This window comes from Crocuta crocuta, unplaced genomic scaffold (assembly GCF_008692635.1).
Source record: "Crocuta crocuta isolate KB4526 unplaced genomic scaffold, BGI_CrCroc_1.0 scaffold94, whole genome shotgun sequence".
In the NCBI taxonomy this organism is placed as follows: domain Eukaryota; kingdom Metazoa; phylum Chordata; class Mammalia; order Carnivora; family Hyaenidae; genus Crocuta; species Crocuta crocuta.
The window spans coordinates 1,264,813-1,284,013 of NW_027530180.1; the positions used below are offsets into that span (position 1 = coordinate 1,264,813).

At 43.6% G+C, this 19,201-nt stretch overlaps 1 protein-coding gene across 1 annotated transcript in view; it reads right to left on the reverse strand.

Annotated features, from left to right (window-relative positions):
- Nucleotides 1–18,280: 18,280 nt before the first annotated feature.
- Nucleotides 18,281–19,201, reverse strand: part of NPBWR1 (neuropeptides B and W receptor 1) — a 23,507-nt gene continuing 22,586 nt past the window's right edge. The window contains exon 3 of the mRNA XM_077765014.1: nt 18,281–19,190. Within this exon, the coding sequence (XP_077621140.1) occupies nt 18,281–19,190 (910 nt within the window). The remainder of the gene's footprint in view (nt 19,191–19,201) is intronic.

Sequence of the window (19,201 nt, forward strand, 5' to 3'; positions counted from 1 at the left end):
GGCAAAGGGTACCATGGGAAATGGTCCCCGGATGTATGTGCAAATCCATTGGAGATCTCCAGGAACATTGTGGCTTTTTCTCTAAGAGTATGACCTCATCCTTTATTTCTGGTCTTCTCCTAGAGTTGGGACAGCCATCTTGAGTGAAGAAGTGGTGAGAGAATGTGTGATATAGATGGTAGAAGGAAGAGTTTAAAGGATCTGGAACATTCATGACATCACAGAGGAATCGCACCAACTCTGAACTGCCGGCCTCCAGACTTCTAAGGAAAAATTCCCATCCAAAAAAGGAGTCGTGTGGAAAATAATGTTACTCACTTGGTTATCATCTATCAGTTACTAAAAGGCTAATTTGTCTTGTAGTTAATCGCCCAGGTCTATCAACAGTCACATAACAGAATTAAAAGGAGGTTGTGTTTAAATTTATTGTATTTGGAGAAATCCAGATGTTTGAGATTATATAGAAATAACATCCAACTAAGGCTACTGATAAATTAAAATCCTGATGTTTTAATCACTTAGATGTAAGTGTGAATTAACATTTAAGTTTTCTCACAATATATTTCCAAACATATATCAAATTTGAACTAATACAGAAGGTTAACATAATTATTGGATTTGTTACAGGCCAGAATAATTTTAGGATTATATCAATGTTTTAAACTTGGTGGGTTTAATTTAACTTTGTAATTTTTGCTTTAATAAACCAGACACAGTTACAAAATCATGAGAAAATTGCTCTGAAGGAAACCTGGCGTATTTACAGAAAAGATCCAACAGTCTTGAATAACAATTCTGAGTATTTTTTTTTCTAACAAAAATTGTCTCAGTGCTCCATCTGGTGGCTGCTGTCAAAAGCAGACTTTTATCAGCTGCCTGGATTTTAAATCATTTTCAGGATTTTTTAAAAATTTCAAATAAAATTTACCCAAACTTTAAACTCTTAGTATGAAGGACAAAACATGCAGCTAACCTGCCTTACACCTCAGTGTCTGGGTTTAAAGATAGTCCGTCATTTATCCTTCTATTCAAAAGCATTCACTGAGTACCTATTGTTGAAGGTAAACTGGGGCACATTGAAAAGTTTCAGAGTTTATTTGGGAAACAAATCTTAAATCCAGCAGCACCAACCTGGAAGTGGTCAGGAACCCTCCATCAAGAGGAGGCAGAGGAAAAACTTTCATGGTGAAGAGGTGAAAGCAAAGAAAGGAAATCATTTGGGCACAACGTAAGCAATTGCTGTATTTGGGAAAGGCTGTTTGGCTGTTGGTGATTGTTTTGACTTCTCAACTATGAGGCATTCACATGCTTAATTTTTGGTTTGCTCACATAGACCAGTAAGGCGTTAGAACCATTGCACTCTAATGGCCTCTTTGTTTAATTAAACAGCACTACGCATCAGACTGTTTTAGACGTCAGGATTCGGTACTCCAGGAAGCCTGCTCCAGTGCTCAGGGGGCTCACATTCCAGTGGGAACGACAGACAAAGGTTGAGTAAATGAGGAAACAAAACATCTAGAAATTTTAATGGAAACAAACAAGGAGTCAAAATAGAGGACAGCAGCAAGTAGTGTGGCAGGACCTTTTAAGGAGATAAAATTTAAGTTGATGTCAAGGATGAGAAAAAAATTGGCCAAACCCAAAAAGTCAGAAGGGTCATGGGCCCCAATCTCACAGTCTGTATTTGTACTGAAAATCAAGATCAAGCAAGCTTTGCCCTCCTGCTCTTTGGAAGGTTTCTGTCCTCCCCCAGGAGAGTTGAGGAAGCGTCTCGGGGAAAGCAGAGAGCAGGTGCGGCGGTCGGGGCTGGGCACAGTCATGGTGCAGGCAGTGTGGCGACTGATGTAGAAAAATGGCCACGTCATGAAATAGCGTGGAATCATGCAATTCCTTCTAGAACACAGTAAGGAATTTGGATTTCACACAAACTATGATGTAAGAGACATATCCAGGGCCATGATGGAAACAATTTATATTGGAACAGGATCTCTTTGGCTGTTATCTGGTGAGTGGATGTGAGGGAAGGAAGAATGGAAGTCTGAGCATCAGTTATAAGATTGTCTCAATAGTGCGGCAGGGACTGGCTTAGGTTGTACTAGGGTGACGGGGGAGAGAGAGGGACAGTATCAAGAGCAGAGAAAAGACTGTTGTGCACTCATTCAAGGTCTAGCTTAAAGATATAGTCAAAATCCCTGTTGATAAACTGATTATAGGGGCAGAAAAAAGGCAAGAAATTGAAAACAAATCTCCAGACGAAGCTACGTATGGATTCGGGAAGACTGAGAGCACGCAGGTTTAGGGTGCGGTTGGACTGGGAACAAATGTTCTGTTGAGGGGGCTTGTTGCCCAGAAGATTGTTTTTGAGACATCTGAGTAAGAGGTTAGGTGGAAGTTAGACCTACAGCTTTGATCTAAAGATCAGAGGAAGCAATCGTTTGACAGGAAACCTGAGCATGATCAGTGACCCAAAGGTATTTGACAGATTTGTTCAGATCATTGATGGAGGGTGTAGAAAGAGACAGAAGCTGGAACAGAAGGACGCCAATGCTCTGATGTCAAAAAACATAGAAGGACCCAGTAATCCACACTGAAAGGAAGAGTGAGTAAGCTAGGAGGACACTGTTACCCTCAAGGATACTGTCTCAAGCCTCAAAAGGGACAGCTTTCACCCAGGTGGTCACAAGGAGCTCCTCTGAGTGGCTTGGCAGAAAAGGGAGATAAGCTTAGAGGGGTGTGCAGAGCAGGTAAGGGGGAAGAAGTGTAGACAAAATGGGATACAACTCTCTCAAGACTGGATGTAGAGGGAAGCACAGAAAGGATCAACAGATTTAGACGAAACACGGTCAGAGACTATTTCTTCTTGGAAAGGTACTCTCTTTCCAAAAAATAAAAGTGTTTAAACATGCCAAGTATGAAAAGCGGACAGAAAGGTTCATGAAAGTGTTTAAATTTACAGAAAACCTGAAAGAAAAGTAAAAGTACAGTAGAACCTTGGTTGGCGAGCATAATTCACTCCGGAAACATACTTGTAATCCCAAGCACTTGTCTATCAGAGTGAATTTCAAGAGCCATTGGCTCAGTTGTGATCATGTGACATTCGGCATCACATGCTACTCGTATTGCAAGACCTTACTCATTTATCAAGTTAAAATTTATTAGAAATGTTTGCTCCTCTTGCGGGTCACCCGCAGAGCAAGTTACTCAGAATCCAAGGTTTTACTGAACCTGTTTTCCCTCTCACGGGAAATAAATATTTTGATGTGTTTGCTTTGTTTTTACAGATACAGGTAAACACATAGATATTATGCCAAGTAATTTGAAACTAAATAACAGGTATCATGACACTTCACCCTGAAATGTTCACATCTTCATAGAATAGACAAATTCTCAACAATCATAATATAACCACAACAATGAAATTGCAAAAAAAGAAAAACCTGATAAATTCTAAAATGTAATCCATATTCAAATTTCTCTAATTGTTTCTGAATGCTCTTTTAGAGATGATACTCCAAATCAGGATCTGGTCAAGGTACATGCATTGCTTTTAATTATTATTTTTCTTCAGTCTCTTTTAATGTAGAACATTCCCCCCATCTCTTTGGGGTGTGTGTCACACTGACATTTTTTAGAGAATTCAGCAAGACTTATGGAATTGTTCTGCATTCTAGATTTGTGTGATTATTTCCTCACGGTGTTCTTTTTCCTATTTCCCTATCCCTAGTTTTTCTCTGTTAACCAGGAGTTGGTCAAATGCTTAAGTTATGTTGTATGCATTACAGTGCCTGAAATATGTATGAATATGTATATTACAGTCCATGGTGACGGACAGCACTTACCGTCAAGTTGTCCTGTCATTAATTGTGCTAAGTTGGCTACTTGAATATCCAATGAGATTTCTTCTTTAGAAAGGCACACCTTTTACCCTGACAGTTAGCCAAGTACTCTCTGGAGTGCTACTTTGGCAGTACGCAAATATTCTTGTTCTCAATAAATCTTTCACCCAATGGTTCTGGCATTCATTGACAGGCCTTCCCTGAATATTATTACAAAGTGGTTGATAGGCTAACTGCAAAATGGTGATTTTTCTAATTCTGTCATTCCTTCTACATCTATGAGCTGGCATTCACCCACAATGAAAATTTGAAGGAAAAACAATGTCTTAAGATGTTTCAGATACTAGAACTTTTGAATGCCAATAAGCATTATGTAGCAGACAGGGCATGTAGGTAAACTGGAGATAGCTAAAAGGAGCAAGCTGAGAATGTGAGAAAGAAAAGACTCAGGAGTAGAGGTGACGCAGGTGGTGTTTGATGGGGGAGACTCCCCCTTCATGTGGCAGGAGGGAGATGGGAGGGGAGAGGGCTGTAGAGCTTAGATGTGGAAAAGTAAGCAAGTAATTCTACTTCTAGCCATACTGTAAGAATGTAAATGATTTTTTAAAATATAAGACATGCATGAAGGTGATGCCCATGGCAATAATTAGGAAAAAAAAATATTTAAAATAAGAATAGTAGGGGCACCTGGATGGCTCAGTAGGTTAAGCATCCGATTTCAGCTCAGGTCATGATCTCATGGTTCATGAGTTTGAGCCCCACGTTGGGCTCTGTGCTGACAGCTCAGAGCCTGGAGCCTGCTTTGGATTCTGTGTCTCCCTCTCTCTCTCTCTGCCCCTCCCCTGCTCGTGCTCTCTCTCTCTTCTCTCAAAAATAAATAAAAATGTTAAAAAGTTTTTAAAAATAAGAACAGTAAAGAAACAACAATAGAGAAATGGTAGAAACAATTACATTTTCACTGTCTATGGAATATTATGCCACTAAAAAGAATAATTAAGAAATCCATTAGAAAGATAGGCACCCAACAAGTGAAAAATCTCAATATTTTTTTTCTGAAGCTTTCTGAGGAATACACACTCATTTTAAAAAATAAGCTGCAATTTTTTTTAACATTGTGATTTTTTTTTCTGCATGAACCATCCTTAAAGTGGTGGGCAAGTCCACTTTTCACAAATACCTTAAACAACTAGAGAGGGAAACCTAAGTCCCTGCAGGCTTATTTTATCAGTGTGCCTCCTCCTACTGAGAATAACAAATAAAATTAATCAAGCCGGTTTTCTTTTTCAGTCACTGAGCAGAAACTATTATTCACAAAGAGAATGTGATTTTGAGGGTTTTTTTCTATTTCAGTATATCAATAGCAGAGGAAAATAGACCTTAGAAGCATGTCAGTGGGCCAAAGGAATAATTCTCACATGATTTTAAAAAAATGTCTACACTCAAGAGATGCCTTTGCTCTGGGAAGCTCAAAGAATCAATATTTTGATATTTTATGCACTATTATTAGTTATTCAAATTATTCTACTGTGGTATTATAAAATAGAACTTAAAGAGTGATTGGGCAAGAAGAAGTGAAAACTTCTGAAAAAGATCAGTTAAAGGCAGGCCCCAAATCATTTATGCAATATGTAAGGGGCACCTGGGCCGCTCAATCAGTTAAGCATTTAACTCCTGATCTTGGCTCAGGTCATGATGTCATAACTTCATGAGTTCGAGCTCCACATTGGGCTCTGTGCCGACAGCTCTCTCTCTCTCTCTCTCTCTCTCTCTCTCTCTGCCCCTCCCCTGCCCACATCCTCTCTTTCTCAAAAATAAATTCTAAAATAAAAAAAGAAAAGAAAATCTAGTTCAGCATCCCAGTTTTACCATAATGATGCCACACTGCTCAGTGGCATATAATGACAGGATTTCCTTGTCCACAGAGATGTCAGCCGAGTAGCTGTGTTCCACATGTCCCACTCTGGAAGCCACGTGTCTCATTGTGGCATCCAGCCAGGGAGCTTTAGAGACACTGCCACCCACAGAACCTGATGTATAAGGTCTGGAAGGCAGCCTGTGAGTATCTGAATAAAGCTGCCTCAGTCTGCAGGCCCGGGCATGTCAGGGGCACCAAATTATTGTAGACGTGTATTTCTGCTTCAAGGGGATTGTGTGGTTTTTTTGACCAGAGTGCATGTAGGTGTCTCCAAAGAGCAGGGCATTTGTTATAAAAGATCCCTAATATTTTACAGTCCTTGAATGTATTATTTCATTCCCAGCTATTTTATGGCATTTTATTTTATTTTAATATTTATTTATTTTTGAGACAGAGAAAGACAGAGTGTGAATGGGGAAGGGGCAGAGAGAGATGGAGACACAGAATCCGAGACAGGCTCCAGGCTCTGAGCTCTCAGCACAGAGCCCAATGTGGGCCTCGAACCCACCAACTGTGAGATCATGACCTGAGCCAATGTCAGATGCTCAACCGACTGAGCCACCCAGGCGCCCCCATTTTATGGCATTTTAGATGACATACCTACTTGTATATGCTTTTCCCCAAGTAACTGATTTCTTACCGAGTTCTCCTAGACCAGTAAGAAGATTCACTACACTTTCATCAAATCTGTCACTTGAGGGAATGACATCACCATAGATCGTTTGTGACTGTGCACCTCCACATAAGAAGAATTAATAACTATTCATGGATAAGACAGTGCTGAAAGAATCCTAGCACATGGTGGGCTGAGGCAGCCCTGGACCACAGAGACGAAGAAGACAGCCCTAGAAGGAAAGGGAAGCGTCTACACGCCACCGCATTGCCCCTCCCCCAGCCAGCGCAGCAGAGTCTTCCCAGAGTCTGGGGCTCCTCCAGGATGAAAAGAGAAATCAGAGGGAAGAGTCAGCCTGGTGGGTTGCTCTGTGGGGCCTCGACTCTGGTTTTGCTCCATTGGGGCCTCAAGGGGGTCTTCAGGGTCCACAATTGAGGGGCAGACTGTGTCTGGAAGGGGGGAGGGGCTCACAACAACCTGAGGGCAGACCTCTGCAGACAAGTTCATCCCTGCGGAGCCGAGCCGGAGCCCCAGCCCGCAGCTTGGCCATCTACGGTGAGTCGGAGCTCCGCCTCATCCGGGTCTTTGCTGGTCCTGGGACTTGCTCTTCCCAGGCCCAGGCAGCCTGGCGGAGGCTTGGCCCCAGCTGCTGTGGAGGGTGGCCCCCGGCCCCATCCAATAGGAGTGGCTGGCAAGAACGCCTGGAAGCTGCTGTATAGCCCAGTGACAGTCCATCTGCGAGGTCAGCAGCTGAGAAGCACTGGATACGACTGCCGACCTCGTTTCCTTCCCCAGTGAGGCTGTCGGGTGGGTTCATGGTGGCATGCGTTCTCTGGTCAGGCTCTACCCAGCTGGGCCCGGGGCCTCCACTCAGCGGTAGGGGTGTGTGTGTGTGTGTGTGTGTGAGTGAATTCGCTTCCCTTCCCTGGCAGGGCAGCAGGAGAGGACCCAGGGCCCGCACAGCTTGCTGTCTGGGGACCCAGGTCTCAAACAAGAGCATGCACTGAGTATCCAGGCAGGTCAGCCTCCTGCGCTCTCCCTGCAGGAGGGGCTGTGCGCTCCCTTCTGGTGTCACTGTGAGCAGCTCTGTGGGTGGGCCACTCAGTTACCCGTGTGCCCTGGGGAGGTCCCCTGGTCAGGCAGGCTGACACTGTTCTCAGCGACAAGTGGAGCTCCGAATTTGTTCCCTGTCCAAATGCAGCAAGAAAAGCAGCCACATAGTCACAAAGGCTTTTGACGGTCTTTAGTCAAGCTGACCCATGTCACAGGCCCCCGGGCCAAACAGGGCCACTGGCTCTGCTCTGAGAATGGTCAGCTCAGAGCTGACCTGACCGGATACTCAGTGGACACTCTTGCTTGTGATGTGAGTCCCCAGACAGCAAGCTGTGCAGGCCCTGGGACCCCTCCTGCTGCCCTGCCAGGGAAGGGAAGCGAATTCACACACACACACACACACACACACACACACACACACACACCTACTGCTGGGTGGAGGCCCCGGGCCCAGCTGGGTAGAGCCTGACCAGAGAACGCATGCCACCATGAGCCCACCCGACAGCCTCACATGGGCAGGAAACCGCATCCGCAGTCGCATCCAGCTGTTCTCAATGAATGGCCCATCCCCCACCTCCAACTTAAGAGCTTGAACAGTTGCCTTGCCCAAAAACAGCCCTTACTAGCAGGCTTTCTTGCCCAAAGATGTTGCCAGCAGATGCATCCAGAAACCCAAACTGAGCTGCCTGTTGAAAAAGTGCCTCTGCCAGGGGCCCCCTGGTGGCTCAGTCAATTAAGTGTCCAACTTTAGCTCAGGTCATGATCTCACTGTTCATGAGCTCAAGCCTCCCATTGGGCTCTCTGCTGTTGGCATGGAGCCCGTTTTGGATCCTCTGTCCTCCTCTCTCTCTGCCCCTCCTGCACTCATTCTTTCTCTCCCTCTCTCTCAAAATAAATAAATAAACTTAGAAAAAAACCTTCCTGTACCAAAACAAAACTGCAAAGTCTGGAAGAGGAGACCACTTACTCTAATATGCAGATACCAATGTAAGAAGTCAAGGATAACAAAAAAATTAGGTAAATATCACACCACACACAGAATAATAAAGTTCTAATAATTAATCCTAAAGAAACAGATTTATGTACTGTCAAAGAACTAAGAATAATTTTCTTAAAGAAATTTGGTGAACTACAAGAACACACAGAGGGACAAATAAAATTAGGAACATAATGCATGAAAAAAACCCAAACAAACAAGAATTTCAACCAAGAAGTAGAAACCATCAAAAAAATACAAAAAGCTCTAGAGCTGAAAAATATAATACCTGAACTGAAGAACTCAGTAGATAATTTCAAAGCAGACTCTGCTATTCAGAAGAAAGAATCAGTGACCTGGAAGATAAGACACTGGAAATTAACCAGTCAGAGGAGCAAAAAATGAATGAAAAAGAGTGAAGAAAGCTCACTGGACTTAATGGGACACAGAAAAGAAAGCCCACTGGACTTATGGGACACAATGAAAAGAAAAAGATTTCTGGATTACGGAAATCCCAGAAGGAGAAGAGAACAAAAAAGGGACACAAAGTATATTTAAAGCAATAACGGCTGGGGTACCTGGGTGGCTCAGTTGGGTAAGCATCCGACCAGCTCAGGTCATGATCTCACGGTTTGGGTGTTTGAGCCCCCCCGCATGGGGCTCCATGCTGATGGTGCAGAGCCCATGTGGGATTCTGTCTTTCTGTCTCTCTCTCTCTCAAAATGAATAAATAAATTTTTTTAAAAAAAATGCAATAATGGCTTAAGACTTCTCAAACCTGAGGAGAGAAATAGATATCCAGATCCAAGAGGCCCAGAGGATCCCAAATGGGCCAAATCTGAATAGGGCTATGCCAAGGTATGTTATAATTAAATTTTCAAAAAACAAAGAACTTTGAAAGCAGCAATAGAGAAAAGTGACAGGCAAGGGAACTCACAGGAGAGTATCAGTGAATTTTGCAAAAGAAAGATTTTGGAATGGCATGGGATGAGATCTATAAAATATTGAAAGAAAAAACTGTCAGCCAAGAACTCTATACTTAGCAAAGGCATCCTTCAGAAATGAAAGACGGATAACTCTTCCTGAACCACAACAACAAAAGCTGAGGGACTTAACTGCCACTAGACATGCCTTACAAGAAATTCTAAAGAGTCCTTTGAGTGGAAATAGAAGGATGCTAATGGACATCATAAAAACATAAGAAGGCAGCGTAAAACTCACTGGTAATGGCAAATATACAGTCAATGTTAGATTCTGTACTATGAAGATGATGGCACATAACTCACTTACAGCTGTAGTTTAAAAGTTTAAGAAAAGTACTAAAAATAATCATGACTACAAAAACCTGTTATTAATTACACAATATAAAATGTAAGTAAATTGAAGCATCAATAACCTAAAATGTGAGGGGGAGGAGAAGGAAACATGAAAAGCATAGGAATGCCATTGACGTTAAGTTAAATTGTTATTAATTTAAACCAGGACGCTATAGTGTGAAGATGTTTGTAGAAGCCTCCTGGTACCACAAGGGGAAAATCTGTAGAAATTGCACAAAATAACATGATGAAAAAGTCAAACCATGCTGATTCCAAAAGACATCAATACACAAAAATAAAGACATCAAGATAAGAAACAAGGGACACTGGATTTACAACACAACCAGAAATCAAGGAACAAAATGGCTATAGTAAGTCGTTACTTAGCAATAATTACTTAAAATGTAAGCAGATTAAATTTATCAATCAAAAGACATAGAATGGCTGAATGAATAAAAACTCAAGATCCAATGATAACGCTGCCTACAAGAGATTCACTTAGCCTTAAAGACACATGGAGACTGAAAGTGAGAAGATGGAAAAAAAATATTTCAAGCAAATGGTAACAAACAACAATAGCAAAAGGGTAGCTATACTTACATCAGACAAAATAGACTTTAAGTTAAAAGTAGCAAGGGGTGCCTGGGTGGCTCCGTTATTTAAGTGTACAACTATCGGTTTTGGCTTTAGGTCATGATCTCTTGGTTATGATTATACACTGTCAGTACAGAACCTGCTTGAGATTTTCTCTCTCCCTCTCTCTCTGTCCCTCCCCTGCTCATGCACATGCATGTGCTCTCTCTCTCTCTCTCTCAAATTAAGTAAATAAAAACTTTAAAAAATAAATTCATTAGAAGTAGTGAAAGGAGACAAAGAAGATAATTATTTAATGATAAAGTTGTCAATATATCAAGAAGGTATCAATTATAAATACACACTTAAACACTTCAGCAAAAACTGACAGAGCTAAAAGGAGAAATAAACAGCAATACTGTAATAGGTATTTTAATACCCCACTCTCAACAATAACTAGATCATCCAGAAAGAAAATCAATGAGGAACAGTACATTTGAACATTATAGACCAAATGACCAGACATACAGAACATTCTATCCAACAACAAGAGAATATACATTCTTTTCAAGTACACAAGGAACATTTTCTAGGATAGACCATATGTCAGGCCAAAGAACAAGTCTTAGCAAATTCAAGAATATTGAATTCATAGCTAGTATCCTCTGTAACTACCATGGTATGAAATGAGAAATAAATAACAAAAGGGAAAGTGGAAAAATTACAATTAATTTAAAATTTAAAATTACAATTTAATTACATTAAAATTAAACAACAACCTTCCAAATGACCTATGAATTAAAACAGATATTAAAGAGAAAATAAAAAAACCATCTTCAGACAAACAAAAATGGAAACACAACATGCCAAAACTTATGAGATGCAGCAAAAGAGATTGTAGGATGGAAGTTCATAGGAATAAATGCCTACATTAAGAAGCAAGAAAGATACCAAATAAACAATATAACTTCACACCTTAAGGAACTAGACCAGAAGAACATACCAAGCCCAAAGTTAGCAAATTAATCTAATAAAGATTAGAGCAGAAGTAAAAGAAATAGAAGACAAGAAAACAACAGAAAAGATTAACCAAACTAAAAGCTGGATTTTTGAAAGATAAACAAAATTGACAAACTTTTAGCTATACTAGCCAAGGAAAAAGAGACAGGGCTCAAATAAACAAAATTATACATGAAAAAGGGAATATTACACATGAAACTACTGCAATCGAAAGGATCATATGAGGCTACTATGAACAACTATCTGGCAACAAACTGGAAAATCTAGAAGAAATGAGAAAATTCTTAAAAATAACCAAACTATGAAGAAAGGAATGAGGAAGAAATAGAAAGTATGAACAGACTGAGTGGCTTGGGTGGCTCAGTCAGTTGAATGTCTAGCTCTTGATTTGGGCTCGGGTCATGATCCTAGAGTCATGGGATTAAACCTTGAGTCAGGCTGTGCACTGAGCATGGAGCCTGCTTAAGATTCTCCTCTCTCTTTCTCTCTCTCTCTCTCTCTTAAAACAACAACAACAAACAACAACAACAACAAAAAACTTGAATAGACTAGGTAAGGAGATTCAAATCAGTAATTTAAGATCTCCCAATGAAGAAAACCCCAGGACTAGATTGCTTCACTAGTGAATTTTACTAAATATTTAAATAATTAACACCAACTTTCCTCAAACTCTTTGAAAAAAGTTGAAGAGTATGGAATACTCCCAAATACATTTTATGCCGCCAGCATTACCATGACACCAAAGCCAGAAAAGGACACTACTCGGAAAGAAAACTACAGACCAATATTCCTGGTGAATACAGATGCAAAAGTTCTCAACAAATACTAATGAACCAAATTCACCAGCACATTAAAAGGATTTTGACCATGATCAAGTGAGACCGATACCTGGGATGCAAGGATGGCTCAACAAAGCAAATCAATCAATGTGATACATCATATTAATAGAATGAAAGAAAAAAAATCATATGATTATCACAATAGACACATAAGAAAGTGACAAAATTCAAGATCTGTTCATCATAAAAACTCCTAATGAATAAGGTGTAGAAGAAATGTACCTAAAAATAATGAAGGCCATATATGATGAGCCCACAGCTAACATCATACTCAATGGTGAAAGGCTGAAAGCTTTTCCTGTAAGAGCAGAAACAAGACACGGATGCCCACACTCACCACTACTCTCCAACAACGTGCTGGAACTCCTTATCAGAGAAATCAGGTAAGAAAAAGAAATAAAAGGAATCACAATTTGAATGGAAGAAGTCAAGTTGTCCTATTTGTACATGCATGATTTTATATGTAGAAAATCCTAAGGATTTCACCAAAAACTGTTAGATCTAGTCAACAAATGCAACAAAGTGGCAGGATATAAAGTTAACAGATTAGATTCAACAGCATTTCTATATACTAACACTAAATTATCTGGAAAAGGAGTAAAGAAAATGATCCTATTAAAATAGCATCAAAACAATATAATATTTAGTAATAAACTTAAACAAGCAAGTAAAAGATCTCTACTCTGAAAACCCCAAGACAATGATGAAAGAAATCAAAGGTACAAAAAAAATGGAAAGGTATTCCATATTCATGCATTGGAAGAATTAATACAGTTAAAATGTCAGTAGTACCCAAGGCCATCTATAGATTCAATCCCTATCAGGATTCAATGCCATTTTTTATAGTAGGAAAAGCAATCCTAAGATTTAAATGGAACCACAAAGACCCCAAATAGCCAAAGCAATCCCAAAGAGAAAAAAGAAAGGGAGGCATCAGACTTCCTGATTTCAAGCTTTACTATGTTTATTACAGCATTATTTACAATAGCCAAGCAATGAAACCAACCCAAGTGTCCTTCCATAGATGAATGGGTAAAGAAGAAGTAGTGTGTGTGTGTGTGTGTGTGTGTGTGTGTGTGTGTACACATGACATAGGATGGATTTAGAATGTATAATGCTAAGTGAAATAACTCAGAGAAAGAAAAAACATATGATTTCACTCATATATAGAATTTAAGAAACAAAACAAAGATAAAAGAGGTGAAGGAAGGGGGCGCCTGGGTGGCTTAGTCGGTTAAGCGTCCGACTTTCGCTTAGGTCATGATCTCGCGGTTCGTGGGTTCGAGCCCCGCGTCGGGCTCTGTGCTGACTGCCAGCTCAGAGCCTGGAGCCTGTTTCAGTCTGTGACTCCCTCTCTCTCTGACCCTTCCCTGCTCACGCTGTCTCTCTCTCTCTCCTAGAAATAAATAAAAATATTAAAAAAAAAAAAAAGAGGTGAAGGAAAAAAAAAACAGACTTAACTATAGAGAACAGACTGTTGGTTGCCAGACGGGAGGTGGGTGGGGGGACGGGTGAAATAGATGAAGGGGACTAAGAGCACATTTACCATAATGACCACTGAGTGATGTATAGAATTGCTGAATCACTATATTGCACACCTGAAACTAATATAAGACTGTATGTTAACTCTACTGGAATTACAAAAACCACCCCTGGACACCTCTGCTGATCACCCAGTCTTTGTTAGAGAAAAAAGATGCCTTTCTCTGTGAAAAGATGCTGAACTGACTCCCCATGCCACGGGGCAGTGGGACATCTGGTCAAGGACGGCACTTGAGCATTTGCTGTGCAAGCAAACTACTCTTGCTGCCAGAAGATACTTGTCAAAAGAGAAATCCTGTTCCGGATTGTGGGAAGCAAGCAGTTCATCCATCATAATAGTTTCTCCAGAGAGGTCATTTTTGCTTTTCTTCCCTTTCCCCATTTTTTTAATTGATGGGATCTGTCTTCATGTAACCCTAGAAGGTATGGTATAAATAAATGCACCTTGCCCTAAACCGAAGGACAGCATCATCTACTGTAACACTCTATTCTGTATAAACAGAGGTACCATTAACATTCTATTTTCCAAGAATGGCATATCATAGAGCACAGCTCCTGTGCATAAAGCACGCAGATTATGATGCATACGGTGCTTCTGCAATTGAGAGGGCAACGTGGCCAGCCCTCGCCCAGGAATTTCTATTCATATATAGACTTTAACAACACCACACACCTCCAAGAATCTGACTTAAGATTAAGTTCTATCAGGAAACCTTATCCCTTATCTTCCCTTTGTATCACATGATGAAAAGTATGCATATCTTGCTTAATCCATTAAATATCTCAAAGACATCAATGGTTTCTATGGTCTAATAATTCCAGTTTACACACTGCAATAAACTTCCTCTCTGCTGGAGCAGGACGAGATGGTTCCTAGAAGGGAAACTAGATGCCCCTGACTGGTCTTAATTAGTGTTTGTGTGCCTGGCCACGTGGGCCCAATTCTTGTGTCTTACTTTTTCTGTACATGAAATGGGACCAATATGCCAGATCCAAGGCTCCCCTAGTAAAAGACCATTATGTGACGTGGATCCCTTTCTCAATATGGACAAGTATAGATGAGTGCCTTCCGTGGTGGGCTGCTGTTTGCTGTTTTCCCCGTATGGTGCTGAGGAACGGAAAGCTTTCTCTAGGTGCGGGGGGTTTCTGGTCAATCCCTCCATCTTACACGTGAGCCACATCTGGACTCACCGTTAACGCAAATAGTAACGTGTGAGCTACATAACATCACTAGTTTCTCTCCCACCTCACTCTCCACACAAGTTGCTCAAATATTAAAGAAATGAGATTTGTGATAACATAGAAGCTTATCATGCTTTTTCTGCCCAGCATATGTTCTAGAGTTTTTATACTAGTCAGCAGTTAGACATCATTTTCACAATCGACCCAAATAAAGGGAAAGAAGATTTCATTCTTCATCTTGCTCTGTCAAATACTTGTATTTATTCTCTGCTTACCCATTAGATATCTTTTCCATGGAGGCACTAGGGTGACTGAATGGTGGTTCCCGTGTTCCCACAGGCAATGGAACATCCACTTATAACACAGAAAACATTTCAGCTTTTATTTTAAATTGAACTTCTCTCAATGTGGACTAGCGGCATTTTGCATCTCTCAAGAGAAAGCTTACGCACACACATTACATAACTTTACTGAGGTAACTAAAACCAAACAGACATTTTTAAACATCACTCTTTAAACGATGCACTTTACATGAACACTGCAAGAATTCAACACAGGGTTAAGACCCTCCCAAGACTAAATTCTACTTTTACAAGGCTGTTTGCGCATCTGAGACATGAAAAGGAAGTCTGGAGCATATGATTTGGATTTCTCCATCCTAATATGAAGGCAACAACCTAGAAATGATGACACAATGCTTTATCCAGTGATTTGGAAAGCCAGGGTGAAAGTGAACTACTGAGTTCTACTTAATCCCACACACCCCAACCCTGCCTTGCTGAGGCCAACACACTGATCCAGTTCATCTTTTCCAACAGTCCTGTCCATAATTCCGTGACAGCCCTGGGCAAATCTGCGGTAAGGATGATACAGTGGACAGACGGGTCACTCAACTCCCCCCATCTCTGTGTCCAGAGGATGTCAAAGTGCAGCGACGGAGTTTATGAAAACAGATGAAATTTCAAATCCTCAGGCTTCAACAGGCTGTGTTTGTGGCCAGATATCCACCTGATTCTTTGTCCATCACCACGGATAGAATGTGGTGGTAAATCTGAGCTTAAAACTTTAATTTTCAAAAGTTACTGAAGATTCATAAAAGAATTTTGAGTCATAAAGAAAATCAATAAAATGTTTCCAAGATATTTCAGAGGTACTGCAATGAATTTCAAGGGGTCTCTGAAGGCCACCAGCAGAGGACCATTCAAATGTACATCATCCAAAATGCAATGGAGGTTTTTTTTTAAACCTGTGTTTTTGGACAATTTATTATTATTGGTTACACAAGGTAGAAGGTTTCTAAATTTACATGTTTTTTTAATGTTTATTTATTTTTGAGAGAGAGAGACAGAGTGCAGTGGGGAGGGGCAGAGAGACACACACACACACACAGAAGCCGAAGCAGGCTCCAGGCTCTGAGCTGTCAGCACAGAGCCCAAAGCGGGACTCAAACTCACTAACCATGAGATCGTGACCTGAGCTGAAGTCAGATACTTAACCCACTGAGCCACTCGGTTGCCCCTAAATTTACATTTTTTAAACTGATAGCTATGAATTACTGTTCTGAATAACTCAGAGGGAGAAGGAAGCAATTCTCATTCACCAAAATCAGAAAGGGAGTTTACTTCCTCCCACCCAAAGGGGACTTTTCCCCTTCTATATATTTTTGAAAGGTATTTTGTACCTAAATAAATGAAAAATTAATTCACGCCCACCAAACTAAACAAGCAAACCCTGCCGGGAACATTCACAGTCTCACGCCTAACACTGCACTATAGGAAACATATTTCTAGAAAGTTTCATTCCTGTCTGGAACCCATCCCAAAGAAAAACGTGCCCTTTGAAACACTGTAATCAGTCACTCCGGGCCGTTAAGACTTTGCCCTCATGTCTGAGGCATAAAGTGCAGATGGATGGTTGGGCAAATCGAAGCCTCAGTTCCCTCTCTTAATCCATTTGTCTCCCGTTAGTAAAGATAAAAATAAAGGTAGAGTGCTGGCCAGACTCCTTTGTGATTCCAGAACCAGATTATTTACCGGGTTTACCTGACTAGCACTAAGGAACAAACCCTAGGTAATCGACAGCTCCCTAAGGAAAGGAATCCAATAGAGGCAAAGATGAGGGTGTGAGTCCTTTCAGCTTCCTGGCTCTCCCTTGGGCGAAAGGGATGAAGAATAGAAGAAGGGGATCGAAGGAACGGATGCCCACTTCTTTTTAATCTCATTCGATACTCACAGAAATTTATGACATTAAAACATATATATTTATAAAATTCTCAGTCCTGAAACACAATACTCGGACAAAGAATTGCGACGACCCGGTCCAAGCTGTATGAGAGGTCATCTGGGGCCAAGGGGCGTGGGAGTACCAAAGCCATTTGTGGAAAGCAGCGGGGACCGGTAACCCGGAACGGTAAAGTGCAGCTTAGCAGGTGCGCTCGGAGCAGAGCTGGACTTTAGGACGCTTTGCGCTGGGCAGCTGGCTCCGCAAGGGGGCGCCACAACCGCGCGCCTGGGAAACTCACGGCTCCAAGAGGTTGCGGGCCGGGCGAGCCGGGTTCCCCCAAAGTCTGAGAGTCCTGGGGCGTTTTCAAGTGAGAGCAGAGGCAGGAAAAGAGAAAGGCAGAGAGAAAAGGAGCTAAGACAGGGGGGGGNTCATCACTGTTCTTATCACCATTGTAGGTAGTCGCAGCCAAGCTCCAGCCTCCTTCACCCAAATCCCGCGCTTCCGCTAGATGCACACGCGCGCGCGCGCTCCACGGGGCCCCCAGCACCTCGGAGGAGTGGGCGCGGAACGCACGAGACTTGACTCACTTCCCCAGCGATGAGGGCGAGGGACGAAGGACTAGATAGAGGTCCTGGCCAGGCTGGTCGCCTGCTTGAGCCAAAGCACAGACAGTCACTGCTGGAAGTCGAAGAAGCAAGGTGCAGGGCGAGCGCGGGGCGGACGCCTGGGGGCGCCGGCTGCATCTCCAGCCTCCTGCAGCCGAGTCCTGGGATAAAGCCGAGGGCTGCACCTACAGCCTGGGTTGCGGACGCCCTGGGCGGCGGGAGAGAGGGGGAAGGGGCAGAGGGTTCCCAGCACTACTGCCCCCCCTTCCTCCCGTCCCCTGTCAGACGCCGGGGGTCGCCTCGGTGTCCTTCGGAATTAGAGAGACGTGAGCGTGCGTTCTCGGCCGCAACAGTCCCAACCCTCACTGTGCTCCCACACCATCTGGACGGCTTAGCAAATTCAAATTCGGGCGCAGCCCTGGCGCGTCCGGTTCCCCAGGTCTGCGCCGGAGCCCAAGAATGTGCGTCTCTAGCACGCTTCTGGGGTTGAGGGCGGGAGACTGCGGTTCGGGGAGGCCCGGGAGCCGTGGGCACCGGCTCCCTGGGCACCGGCCGGGGCGCAGGGCGCGCCGGGCGGGACGCGGGAGTCAGGCGGCGGCGCGGCAGGCCAGCAGCTGGCGCAGGCTCCTGCGGAAGCCGTCGTCCAGGAAGGCGTAGAGGAAGGGGTTGAGGCAGCTGTTGGCGTAGCTCAGGCTGGTGATGAAGTAGGAGACGGCGATGATGAGCGGCGTCTGCGGGAGGTCGGTGGTGAGCGCCACCACGGTGCTCAGGTGGTAGGGCGTCCAGCAGAGGAGGCACACCGCCAGGATCACGACCACCAGGAGAGTCACCCGCTTCTTGGCGCGGTCCAGGGCCTTGGCGTGGCTGTCCAGCCGCATGGCGCGCAGCCTGCACAGCAGGACGCCGTACAGGACGCAGATGGTGGACACGGGGATGGCGAAGCCGAGCACCAGCGTGTAGAGGCGGCTCGCGCGCCACCAGAAGGCCTCGGGCTGCGGGAAGACCAGCACGCACTGGCGCCGGCCCTGCTCGTCGTCCAGCCGGGCGAAGACCGCGAAGGGCAGCACGACCAGCGTCACGAGCCCCCACACGGCCAGGCTCACCGCGCGCGCCGCGCCGTACGTGCGCCCAGCCACCCGGCGCGACTCGGCCGTGGCCAGCACCACCAGGTAGCGGTCGGCGCTCATGACCGTGAGGAAGTAGAGGCTGGAGAACGTGTTGTACTGGTCGATGGCCACGATGAGCTTGCACATGAGCTCCCCGAAGGGCCACTGCTGCAGCAGGAAGTCGGCGATGTTGATGGGCAGCACGAGCGTGAAGAGCTCGTCGGCGATGGCCAGGTTGAGGATGAACAGGTTGGTGACGGTCCGCATGCGGGGCGCCCGCAGCAGCACGTACAGCACTGCGGAGTTGCCAGCCAGCCCCACCGCGCAGATCACCGCGTAGACGACCGGCACGGCCACGGCCAGCGGCGGCGGCAGCGGCGGCGGCGGCGGGCTGGACGCGTT